General features: G+C 35.4%; 1 protein-coding gene across 1 annotated transcript; it reads right to left on the reverse strand.

The window, feature by feature from the left end:
- Nucleotides 1–672: 672 nt before the first annotated feature.
- Nucleotides 673–3243, reverse strand: LOC114296557 (myb-related protein 308). The gene is made up of 3 exons (XM_028240856.2): nucleotides 2913–3243; nucleotides 2250–2379; nucleotides 673–1585 (listed from the first exon to the last, which is right to left on the reverse strand). The coding sequence occupies exons 1-3, from the start codon at nucleotides 3040–3042 to the stop codon at nucleotides 1153–1155; spliced, it is 693 nt and encodes a 230-aa protein (XP_028096657.1). The 5' UTR covers nucleotides 3043–3243; the 3' UTR covers nucleotides 673–1152.
- Between the last annotated feature and the right edge of the window lie 8744 nt (nucleotides 3244–11987).

Raw genomic sequence — 11987 nt, forward strand, 5'->3', positions numbered from 1 at the left:
GAAAGATGAATCTTAGGAGCTACCATCATAATTCAATATGTGTAAGCTGGAGTTTACTTTGAATGTTTGGTTATTGTTAAAAATTTTCAACAACTTAACATAAAAATAACAACATTAAAAATAAATAAAAACACTTTAAAAATATGCTTGCCCAACCAGTTCTCTGCAGATAACCATTACTCTATCAGTTAGGTTGCATCATGCACTTTTAGATCAAGAGTCAAAATTTGCAATCCAAAATGAATCTAGGGTTTTCACTTTTTATTTTTTATTTTTTATTTTGCTCATTTGTCAGAGTATTTGTAATCCAAAATGAATTTAGGGTTTTCACTTTTTATTTTTTATTTTTTATTTTCCTCATTTGTTTCAAGGAAGGCTAAGATTTTCAAGGAAGGCTAAGATTCCCCCAAACCCCACCAAAGGTCGTATCTATTGTGTATGTAATTTTTTTTTTAATCCGCAAAAAAATTATATGGATAAGGTAGTACAAGCAGCACAATGAGATTACATCCCATCTAGGTTGTTGTCGATATATTTGCACATCCTTTGAGATTAAACGATAGATATAAATTTTCCATAATTTCTATAATATATAGTTTAATTCCTGAAGGTATTAATTTCAATAATTGGCTTTGATAAGAATGCAATTAAGTTACAAATTCATATATGAAGTACAGAAATCATAACAAACTTGATAATCAATAAAATTATGGTCACATGATGAAATGAAAATCCAAGTTCACAATAAAACTAACTAACTAATATTGGTACATGTATGGTAGCCCAAATGAGCCTTTGTAGACATTGGTGAATAAAATTTACAAGGAAACAATTGGCAAATCAGCTCGGTAACTTGGTGCTCATGTTCACAGCAACTATGCCTTCCTTGTGAATTGGAATTTTGTATTGAGCATTAAATTGCATCAATTTGAAGAACGATTTAACCCTTCAATAAATGTGTGCTTTGGAAGAATCTCATCATCCTGCACGGTTGGAACATTAGAAATTGAATTCTTTTTGCACTTGATCAACTTTCCATGGCTTGGGAACTAATTCAAAATGTTTATTAGGACTTTGACATCAAAAAATGAGACCCTAAATCCAAATTTCAGTAATTCTTCATATATTCACCAACCAGTGCCCTTTAAATTATCACCTAAAGAGAAGAAGGGTGGGACTGGTTCTTATTAGGGCACATTCAAGGCCCCTTGATATGGTGGACTCATCATTTAGTTTTCCCTCCTCTTCAATAATGGCAATTGAAGGGGAAGGAATGGTTATTTTAAGATCAAGGTTTAAATCAGGCAAGACACATGTGGCGTCCTCTAGACAACTTCCAGCATCAGAGACTTGATCATTGTGATCCCCTTTGGTTTTCATTGGCTGAGATGCACGGTCTTTAGAAGCAGATGAGGTTGCACTGCCAGAGGTGCCAAGATTCTGAGAGCGAGTGAGACTCTGATTCAACCGGTGATTATTTGGATCAATACCCATGTTCATAAGCTTTCTTCTCAAATGAGAGTTCCAATAATTCTTCACTTCATTGTCAGTTCGTCCTGGCAATCTCCCAGCTATCAATGACCACCTAAAAATATTTGTGCCCATTTAAGAGTCAGTATCTAGGTATATGCATCATAAAATGACACTACGATTATTTGTTGGAAGTTATTTTTGTTTGGAAATCTATTTTTAGACAAAAATTAGTCTTGTTATATGTAACTAAATCTTGTTATACTAGTTATGGTACCATTGTATTTACCAAACACTTTTACCTTCCTTTTCTTTATGTAATTTTTGGAAAGGACCCAAGAAAAAATAAATAATTAAATATCCTTACATAATTTTATATGAAAAATGCTAAGGATATTTATTTATTATCATTTTTCATGAATAATGATCATTAAAATAAAAATAATGACCATCATGATGTAAGGAAATATGCTAATGTTATAATGGTCATTTAGACTGTCAATAACATTAGTAAATGTGTAAAAAAAATATTGACATATATAACAAAAATATATATATTTTAGAATATGAAAAAAATTATATTGAAATTTTAATTGTTTGTTATTTTGTGCCTCTTAATGAGAGTTCAATAAGTAAACAAATAAACACATAAAATAAAAATAAATAATGAGAGTTCAATAGGTTGTAATTAGCATGACCCTTTTTTCTTTTTTTTTCTCAGAATGATGTAGGGTTGGAGGAGAGGGTATTGGGTTAGTGTTGAATTGAAGAAACCTCACCGGTTGCCTAGGAGAGCATGAAGCTTGATGATGAGATCTTCTTCATCTTCAGCAAAATTTCCTCTCTTCAGGTCAGGCCTCAGATAATTAATCCATCTTAGTCTACAACTTTTACCGCAACGAAGTAGGCCTAATCAATACAAAACAAAACAAATTATAAAATTAAACCAAAAAAAAAAAAAAACACCCATTCAAGGTGTTTGGTTTTAGTTTTCTGAATTTAATTTTTTGTAAATTGAGTTTTTTGTTTTTTTTTTTAGTAAATATTTTTTAAAATTTTAAGCAATTTTTTACTTTTTTAGATGCACCTTACTTAAATGTATCTAAAAGGTAGAATATTTGTGAAAAATGAATTGAATTTTCAAACAAAAAAAAATTGTATTTTTGTTATTTGGTAAATTTTTAAAATATTTTTTTATAAATATTATATTTTTTAAGTATATTTATATTTAGTGTATTTGAAAATTAAAAAAAAATACTTGAAATATTAAAAAAATTCAATAAAAACAAAAAAAAAATATGAAAAATAACAAAATAAAATTTTCTGAAAAGTGAATTTTGAAAATTAAAACCGAGCAGAGTGATTAATATTGTGTTGCTTCTTAGCAAGGTTGTTCATTATTCAAATTTCAAATGGTATGACTGGTTGAGTGAGTTACAAACCGGCAGCCTGAGGTAGTGTTCGCCAACAGCCTTCGCCGTGTCTGTGAATGTAGTCTATGAGCTTCTCGTCTTCTTGTTTCGACCATGCTCCTTTGTTGGTGTCTTGCTTGTCACAGCATGGCTTCCTCATTGTGTGGCATGCAAATATGAGAGAGAGAGAGAGAGAGAGAGAGAGAGAGGGAATGGGGATAGAGAGAAGAGCTCAAGGGGAAGGGGAGTTAGATAAGAAGGATAGGGGATATATATATTTAGGATGGTGAGCTATAGCAGGGAAGAGAAGAGAAAGTTGACTTGGACCGGTGGTTCGCCTCCTGCGTGAGAATAGTGTATTAGAGAGAGAAGGTGGCGATGCTTGCGCTGTTAAGTATGAGTCTCTTTCGTCTCTCTCTACCTCTCTCTCTCCCACTGCTCAGTCTTCTCCAGTAAATAGTGGATATGATGGTAATAATTCTGTATAAAAAATTATATATTTAGGTTAATGAATGGTTGTCAACTTAATTTCATTTACGAAATTTTATATATCTTACAATATATATATATATATATATATATATTCAAATTTAGTAATGTGTCAATAAAATAATTGATTAATTTAGATATTTTAATAGAGTGTCACATTATTGAATTTAGAAAATAAATCTAATTTTTAACCTAAATAACAATAATAGAATATGTACCGATATTGATGATATTGTTATGTATTTACCAAACCAGCGTGTTATAACCTATGTGGTTAGCATTTTGGTCACTATGTCTCTGTTAAGAGAAGATCTTGGGTTCCATTTTTAAAAATGAAATAGAGGGCAAGACTTAAGTACACAATTCGAAAATCCAACTCAATCAATATATCAATGAATAACGATGTTAGAAGTCCAAAATTTCATTATGCTAATCTATTAACTAATTACTAACTGGATATTGGCCAATGTATCAATAAATAACGATGTTAGAAATCCAAAATTTCATTATATAACAACCGATAAGATACACAACAATGATATTTAAAACCCCAATAGAGTTGCTCTCAATATTTTTGTCCCCGCTTCACCAACTCACAACCTATTTTTTTTTTTTTTTTTTAAAGTATTTTATAGAATATTATTTTTTACTAAAAGACTAAATCTAAATAATGTGATAGTCATATTTGAAATTAGAAGTTATAATTAATGATTGGGTTTTTGTTTGGAATATAAAATTTTTATTTGTATGTCATTACTATATTTTTTTCTTTATTTTATTTTATTTTTGTAAATTCTTTTGGTTTTCTTATCCATTATCCTTGGTTGTTTTCGCTTATATAGGAAGCTAGATAGGGTCCCAATTAATCATCCAAAAACTCTCACAACATGAAAACAAAAAATGTGATTTGGATAAATAGAAAAAGGTAAAATTGCACTTCAATGCAAGTTGTCAAAAAGAAAAAGAAAAAAAAATTATAAATTAGTAAAAAAATTAATCAATTTTAATAATTAAAATTATAAATTTTTTCATCAATGTATAAATATTTTTTTAAAATAGCACTAATTTACAATTTCCCCAATAAAAAAACGTACAATCAACCAAACAACTTATGAAAAACGAAAAAATGAATCTCAGTCTACATGAACAGTGTTAGCGAGCGAACGAAGAGAAGTTGGGCTTGTCACATGCTTTTATGTTGACTGATAGCTTTGGGATATGTCTTCAATGAGACGTTACATCCATATATTTACAAATATTTATAAATTAATTAAATTCTAAGAATTACATTTTTTTTAAATAAAGTAAATTTATTAGACTAAAAGTAATATGCAATGAAAAAATTGGTGACAAATTCATTCCAAAGAATATATAAGACATTAGATCTAAGATAAAATATTATTTTATTATGATAAGAACACGCCTGAAAGGATCGCCAAAAAATTGATTGAAAAAATTGATTGAAAAAATCGCTGGCGGTAGCAAGTGGTGATGTAGAGAAATATATAGTATTCAATAGATAAGTTGTTAAATGAGTGACATGTGTCACATTTCAATAGATAGTTAGTTTATTGAATTTCAAAAAATAGACAGATAAGTTAAATTTAACACATTATGTCATTTTAATCCAAAAAAATGATTCAGAAATAAATTTATGGACTGAGTAAGTGGCCATACGCTTTCCCATATATATACCTATAGGTCATGTTTGATTCACAAGACTAATAGTGAAAGTATTAATAATCTCATCAAATTAATATGATATTCACTATCCAATTGGATTAGTAGAATAAATTAACCTCTTATTCATTGCTTGATTTGCATTGGATTAGTAAGTAAAATAGTCTTTTTATTTTATTTTCCAGTTCAAAATATATAATCTCATCCCTACCCCATTACTAAAATAAAATAGTCCTAAAATAAAATTTTCAAATAAACACAAAATTATTAGACCCATAAATTAATAATTTCAATCTCATACTATAATCCTATCGATCAAATATGCCCATAAAGTGATACGCTTTAGTACCTGAGCATTCTATTTGATTATTTTTAAGGAAAAACAACCACTACAAGAAAAATCACTTTCGCGACAAATAAATTTTTTCGTCACTGAAAGTAGTATAAATGGCGACTAAAATGGATTTAGTCGCCAAAATTGGTGACTTTTGCCGACTAAAAGAGTTTAGTCGCCGAATACAAGACTTTTAGCGACTAAAAAGCAGTTTAGTCGCCCAATGTGGGGGTTTAGCGACTAAAGGTTGTTTAGTAGCCAAGAGTGACAGTTTTTGGCGACTAAAATAATTTAGTAGCCAAAAGTGATGGTTTTGGCGACTAAAAAACAGATTAGTCGCCGATTGTTGGTGTTTTGCCGACTAAAAATAGTTTAGTCGCTGAAAGTGAAGCTTTTTGGCTACAAAAAAAAAAAATTAGTACCTAAAAACAGTCCATTGCCGACTAAAATTCAATTTAGTAGCCAAAAGGGGACTTTTTGACGACTAAAAACAGGTTTAGTCGCCAAAACTATTTATTTTTAGGCGAAACTTAATTTTTTTGCGACTAAATTATAATTAGTAGCCGAAAATGATAGAATTGGCGACTAAAAATTTAATTTAGTCTCCAAAAGTGCCCTAAATTTTTTTTTAGTAAATAATTTATTTTTTACATAAAGTATATTGAATTAAAAAAATTATATTTATATATATTATTTTGTATTAATAGCGGTTAATATACTATATAAATAATATATATTGCATATATATTCATGTGATGGTATTGTGGCATTGTGGAGGGAGTGTGTTGCAAAAGGTTTTGAGTGTGGTGGTGGGATGTCTCAGGTTCGGAACCTGCGAGTAACAGGTTCAACATTTTTTTTTTTTAAATATGCTTTGGGCGACTAAAAGAGGTGGTCGCCAAAAGCTTCAGTATTGGCGACGAAAAAAATAGTCAGGAAATGTATAAATTAAAAAAAAAATGATTTACTATTGGCGACTAAAAATTTAGTCGCCAAATGTATAATTTTAAAAAAATAAAGGAGCTTTGGCGACGAAATTTGTGGTCGCTACAAAGTTTGTTTTTGGCGACTAAAAGTGGGTTAGTCGCCAATACCTTTCGCGACGTTTTTCCAGCGACCAACATGGCGACTAAAAAATTTAGTCGGGAAAACCTCAAACCCGACTTTTGGCGACTAAAAATTTAGTCGCGAAAAGTGATTTTTCTTGTAGTGAACACTGCAGTAGGGATAAAATATATATATATATATATATATATATATATATTAATTACAAAAAAAGTAGTAAATATTATGAATAATTAATTTTCCACCACTGCGGTGTAATTGTTGTTATTTTTAATGCAGTATGATTGATAAAACCAAACAATCAATCAATGTCATGAAGCACCTATAGGAGATTATGACATTATTAAGTTTTATCCAAATGCTAGTGCTGGGCCAAAAAGATTATAAATCTAAATGGCAAACAGAACTTTCAAGTCTATCTAAATATGGGCCAAATAAGATCAAGGCCAACTGGACTACGCCATTGCTGAATATGAAGGAGCGCTGAATAGCACGTATTCTTGCTAAACAAACAAAGTCGAATGTTTTGGGAGAATTGACATTAACCCATTACTTGGGACTACAATGTCCCTTTCACGGAAGTATGGTAAGGGGTGGGCCCTGACAGAGTAATGATGGAATGCTAAGCTGTCTGGAATAGGGATTGAAAAGGATGACTATAAATGGAAGAGAGAGGCTTTAGAAACAACAATGTGTTAAAAAACTCAAACTCTAAGGACTAACTAGTTTGTCGGAATGCTAATTCCGACACCACCGTCCGGAGTCATATATCTATTTCAGGTGACAGCTAGAAGATCAAAGGCTTGTTTGGATCGAAGGAGTGTTTCATTTCCACCTCCACACAATTGGTGTCGTCTGTAAGAATACTCAAACTCATCCATGGCAAGCCCAAACCAAGACCCAACAGTCACTAGAGTTGACAATACTACAGCTAGAGCAATTTTAGGCCCAAAAGAAACCCTCGCAAGCAGATCTCTGAATTTTGACCCCCTAACTCCATTTCATCCTTGAACCTTCACAGAGAATGCCATACAAGTCATGATGAGTCATGTGCAATGCAGTGAACAGCGTCCCGAAGACATGGCAGTTGAAAATGAGCGTGTAGACGCGCCCTCAGGCCTCATGCTACAGTTCAGGACTCTCAAATTGTCACGGTTCTTAATCTGAACCAAAGAGTCCAAATCCGGCAAATTGTTTTGAGAAAAACAGATTTTGAAAGAAGTGCCAAACATAGATTGCTTTGCCAGATGCAGAGTCGCCACCTAAATATTTTTTTATGGGGGAATTTAGGAAACCTTGACTCGGTGCCAAAGGCCACGTGTCCGTCATCACCAAAGTTGCCTCAGCTCGGGAACTTGGGTACGATTGGGGAAGGTCAGCTATGAGCACCCCCTCTCGCCCGATCCGAAGATCGGCCTCTACTAACCGTGATATCCTATTTTGAAAACGTTATGCGTTCTTATTCCGGTTATTAGCCTAGATTTACTATGTTATGCGCACAACAAGCAAGTATAGACTAGATCGCCTAATTTGAAACAAAACATTGCATATCCGTTTGTTTGGAAAACACTTTGGAATTTGCTACTCAAAAGTAGGCTAAAATATGGATTTCAACGAGTTATCCCAACTCAAACAATCCAACCTTCACCCACAGGCATTCAAGCAGTTATATCACATAAGCATCTAGCCACATGTTAAGCATGCTGTCATGTTGACATTCACACTCATGCGAGATGCTAAAGCATAAAAATACTTACAATGTACTCCGAGACAAGACAAGAACACGTTAGCAATCAATGCATGATCCAAGTCCATGTTAAGTGGCTAATGCAACGCATACAGAATGCAATCTAGAATAGGCTCGGCTAATCTAAGGATGACATGTGAAAATGCACAGATAGCATGTATTCAAGTTAGATTTGAAATACTTTATGCAGTTAGCATGATGCGCCGAGCCTGGTGCATGCAAGACTAATGAATAATGCACGCATGCATAGCATAAGGTATGCTAAAGTAAACATGTCCTAATACTAACCATCAAAAGCAGGTAAGTAAAAGGGAGAAAGAAGTGGGGGTTGGAAGACATGCACCCACACTTATTACAAATTTGCCCTCGCTCGGAGGGACCGAAAGAATAATACAAGTTAATTAACCTACAAGCTAATTAAATATTACAGACCAATTAATTAATTAACAAATTAACTAATCTAATGAAAGCAGTAAACAGCCTCGGGAAGAGGGCCCAATGCAATACGCGCTCAGCTCCGCTCGGAAAGTCACTGCCATGCACAAGTTGCCTCTGCTTTGACTGTTATCCTTCTCTGAAGACTGCACAAATCTCAGGGTTGCTTCCCTGAATGCTGTGGAACACCACCGGCTGAGGGAATTGGTCACCGGCCATGGAGAATGGTCACCGGCCACAAATTAATCCATCGGCCAACAATGGATGGCCGGTCGGCACTTAAGATGGCCGGCCGGCCAAAGCTTCCTACAAAAACTGGTTTGACAGCAGCAGAGGACAGAACTTGGCATAGCAATGCATTTCAAGCAATGTATGCACCAACCACACTCGTTATCATATTTATGACTCAAAGGAGGATGGGCCTTGGTTCTCGGGCCACCAATCACGTATTTCCATGCATGATGGCCCAAAGAATCAAGTGTGCATGTTGATATGGAGTGCAATGCACATAATCAAGCAAATTGAACTCAACCTCTATCACAAGGAATTCAAGAGGCGAAGCATGCATGCCAATGTAATGCAATCCTAAGCATGTCGACTAGTATGCAACATGGACAATGCTAAGAAGCATACAAGGCATACAATGGTCATGCAAGACATAGGGCATGAGACAATGCAACTAACAAGTATGCAAGGCACAATGTGGGTGTCCGAGCATGCAAGCAAGCATGTGACTTCATTCAATCATGCAACTCCAATCATGCAACAACACACAAATATGCAACAACATACAAGGTGGGCATACAACAACATGCAAAGGGGTGGGCTTAAACTAACACGGGTAGCTTGCAAGCTTGCCAAAATCAGTGGCCAATACTATGGAAGTGAGGTCCAACACACACACACGCATGCATGCAAATATGGTTCAACACTTAAGCATATGAAGACAACTTGTAAGCACAAAAACATGGACTAATGACATGCAACATAAGCTCTGAAAATCATGTTAAAATGGTGCCAAACCAAGCAAACAAGACAAGCATAAGCATGCAATTAGAGGTCCAAAACTCAAGGCAAGCTAAGGAGGTATTGAACTACCCTTAGCGAAACCGAACATGGCATGAATTAAATGACCAAAAACAAAGTTTTAGCATATTAAAACAAAGCCTAAAGACCACTTAGATGGCATCTAAATGACTTAAATTCAAGGGCATGCACAATGACCAAACATGGAGCATAAGGCACAACCTCATAAGGCATCAAATAGGCATCAAAGGCAAGCATGCAAGCATGTCATGAGGGCTCAAATGATGCTATAAGTGGTGTCAAACCACTGAAATAAATCAAACAATGCATGCTCAACACTTCACACATTTAAAGCCTACAAGCTAAACAATGTAAAGGGGCTATGCAATGCGTGCCATGGTCGACCAAAAAAACTAAAGGCAGACCTTAAGCATGGAAAAACAAGTACAAAAGCTTCACAAAGCAGGGCCTAAAACATGCTTGAACAAAGATCAAAGCCTAGATGCATGTTAAGGCTAAATGATGGCATTACAAGACATGTATGCAAAGCATGCAAGGTGTGTCCAAACCAACTCAACACAATGCTATTTCATGGAAAAATAAGCATAAATATCACTCAAGGCATGGTCAACACACACTTAAACTAGATGCTCCCTCAAGAGGCAAAAATAGCCCTTTTCAAGGATAACAAGGAGAGGGGGTGGCCCTCTCCTTCCTAGGACCTCAAGGCACCATCCTCACCTCTGAAATCCCTCAAGATTTCAGTGGTGAGGAGGCCCAAACACAATGGTTCCGAAGCTCAACCAAAATGGCACAAAACAAAGACCAAACAAGCCTTAAGAGGGGTCAAACAACCCCAAAGCTTAAAACACCCTTAACAAACTATTTAGAGTAGACAAAAACAAGACTTTTATATGTTATATGCTAAGCTCAAAAATAGATGCAAGATAGGCTAAAATGCTTTGCAAAAATGGGGTAAAATGGGACAAAAGTCTTACCCTTGTAGACCCTCTTCACAAACAATGTTTCAGTAGCTCTTTTGGTTCCAAACCAGTCCAAAACCTTCAAGGAAAGACCTCTGGTACCTCAGCAACTAAGAAAAGGTGTGATGGTAGGTGTTTATGCACAAAAGTAAGACAAAACACACACAAAACACAAAAGAGAGGGAGATATAGAGATAGAGGATATATGTAAACCCTAACCCTAAAGCTCAAGCTCTGAAAATATTGTCTACCCTAACAAGAGAGAAGAGGTTCTCTTTTATAGACAATTAGTCTTGTAAAGCGTCCAAAGGAAGCTAACAAGAGGGCAATCCCTCCATACACGTGTATGGAGGGGGGGGGACAGTGTATGCCAGCTGCACAAAAATATCTGCAAAAGCAGATACACAGTAGTCGGCCGGCCAAAAATGCAATGGACCAAAAAAAGATAGCCGGCCGGCCAACCATTTGGCCGGTGGCAACAAAACACAGCCGGTGGCCTCAAGCCATGGCCGGTGGAGTGTGGGGATGGCCTACAAGCCATTCCCTGCCCCTCCAAGGCAAAGCACAAGGGTTTGGTGCAAAACCAGACACAAAACAGTCGAGTCGAGAGATCTTGAGGCAAGGCGCGTAGCCGAGACCTCCGGGAACCCAAGACGAACATAAACATGGATGATCACCGAGTATTCAAGTGGTGATGCCCAAGTCTTGAGGACGGTCAAAAATGGGGTGTCTGCACAGCGCCTACGGCAAAAGCTAGTAAAATCCTAACAAATACCACCTCCTTGTGAGCGCGGTCAATCACTAGAAGTCCAAAAGAGACAACGACAGCCTCGAAGACACGATAGTAGTACATCAGATTCTTTATAGGAAAAACCCAGAAAGCAAGGCCTAGTAGGCGCGTCTAGCTTGTCAGATGGGAGTAGTCCGCAAGTGCATCACAGGAAAAAAAAAAGAGAGACAATGACTCAGACGTAGAAGACAAACATGATTCTTTCATATGACGTATTGCCAAGGCCACCTTGCCTAAGAAGTTTAAAGCCCCATCGTTTACTCTTTATCATGGAAAGTCGGACGCCACTAATCATGTCTGTCATTACAAAAAGGTCATGATATTGCATGCAGACGATGAGGCACTTATGTGCCGGATATTTCCCATCAGCTTATGGTATTATAAGCTTGAGCCGGCTTTGATTGAGAGTTTCCATCAGATCAAAAATCTTTCAAGGCTAGGTTCATAACCAACAAAACTCAGCCAAAACAAGCAGACTCACTGTGCGCTATGAAAATCAAGACCAATGAAACCTTGCGCGAGTATTTGGCACACTATTGAGTGTGTTTTAACTTGG

This window comes from Camellia sinensis, chromosome 10, assembly GCF_055761805.1.
Source record: "Camellia sinensis isolate YWXY chromosome 10, ASM5576180v1, whole genome shotgun sequence".
Lineage (NCBI taxonomy): Eukaryota > Viridiplantae > Streptophyta > Magnoliopsida > Ericales > Theaceae > Camellia > Camellia sinensis.

Bases quoted from the DNA above. Each gene is read 5' to 3' on its own strand.
- LOC114296557 (XM_028240856.2), bottom strand. From the start codon at position 3,042: ATGAGGAAGCCATGCTGTGACAAGCAAGACACCAACAAAGGAGCATGG. The intron at 2,380-2,912 runs GTTTGTAACTCA...TGTATTGATTAG, and splicing joins AACACTACCTCAGGCTGCCG to GCCTACTTCGTTGCGGTAAA. The intron at 1,586-2,249 runs GTGAGGTTTCTT...AAATATTTTTAG, and splicing joins CATGCTCTCCTAGGCAACCG to GTGGTCATTGATAGCTGGGA.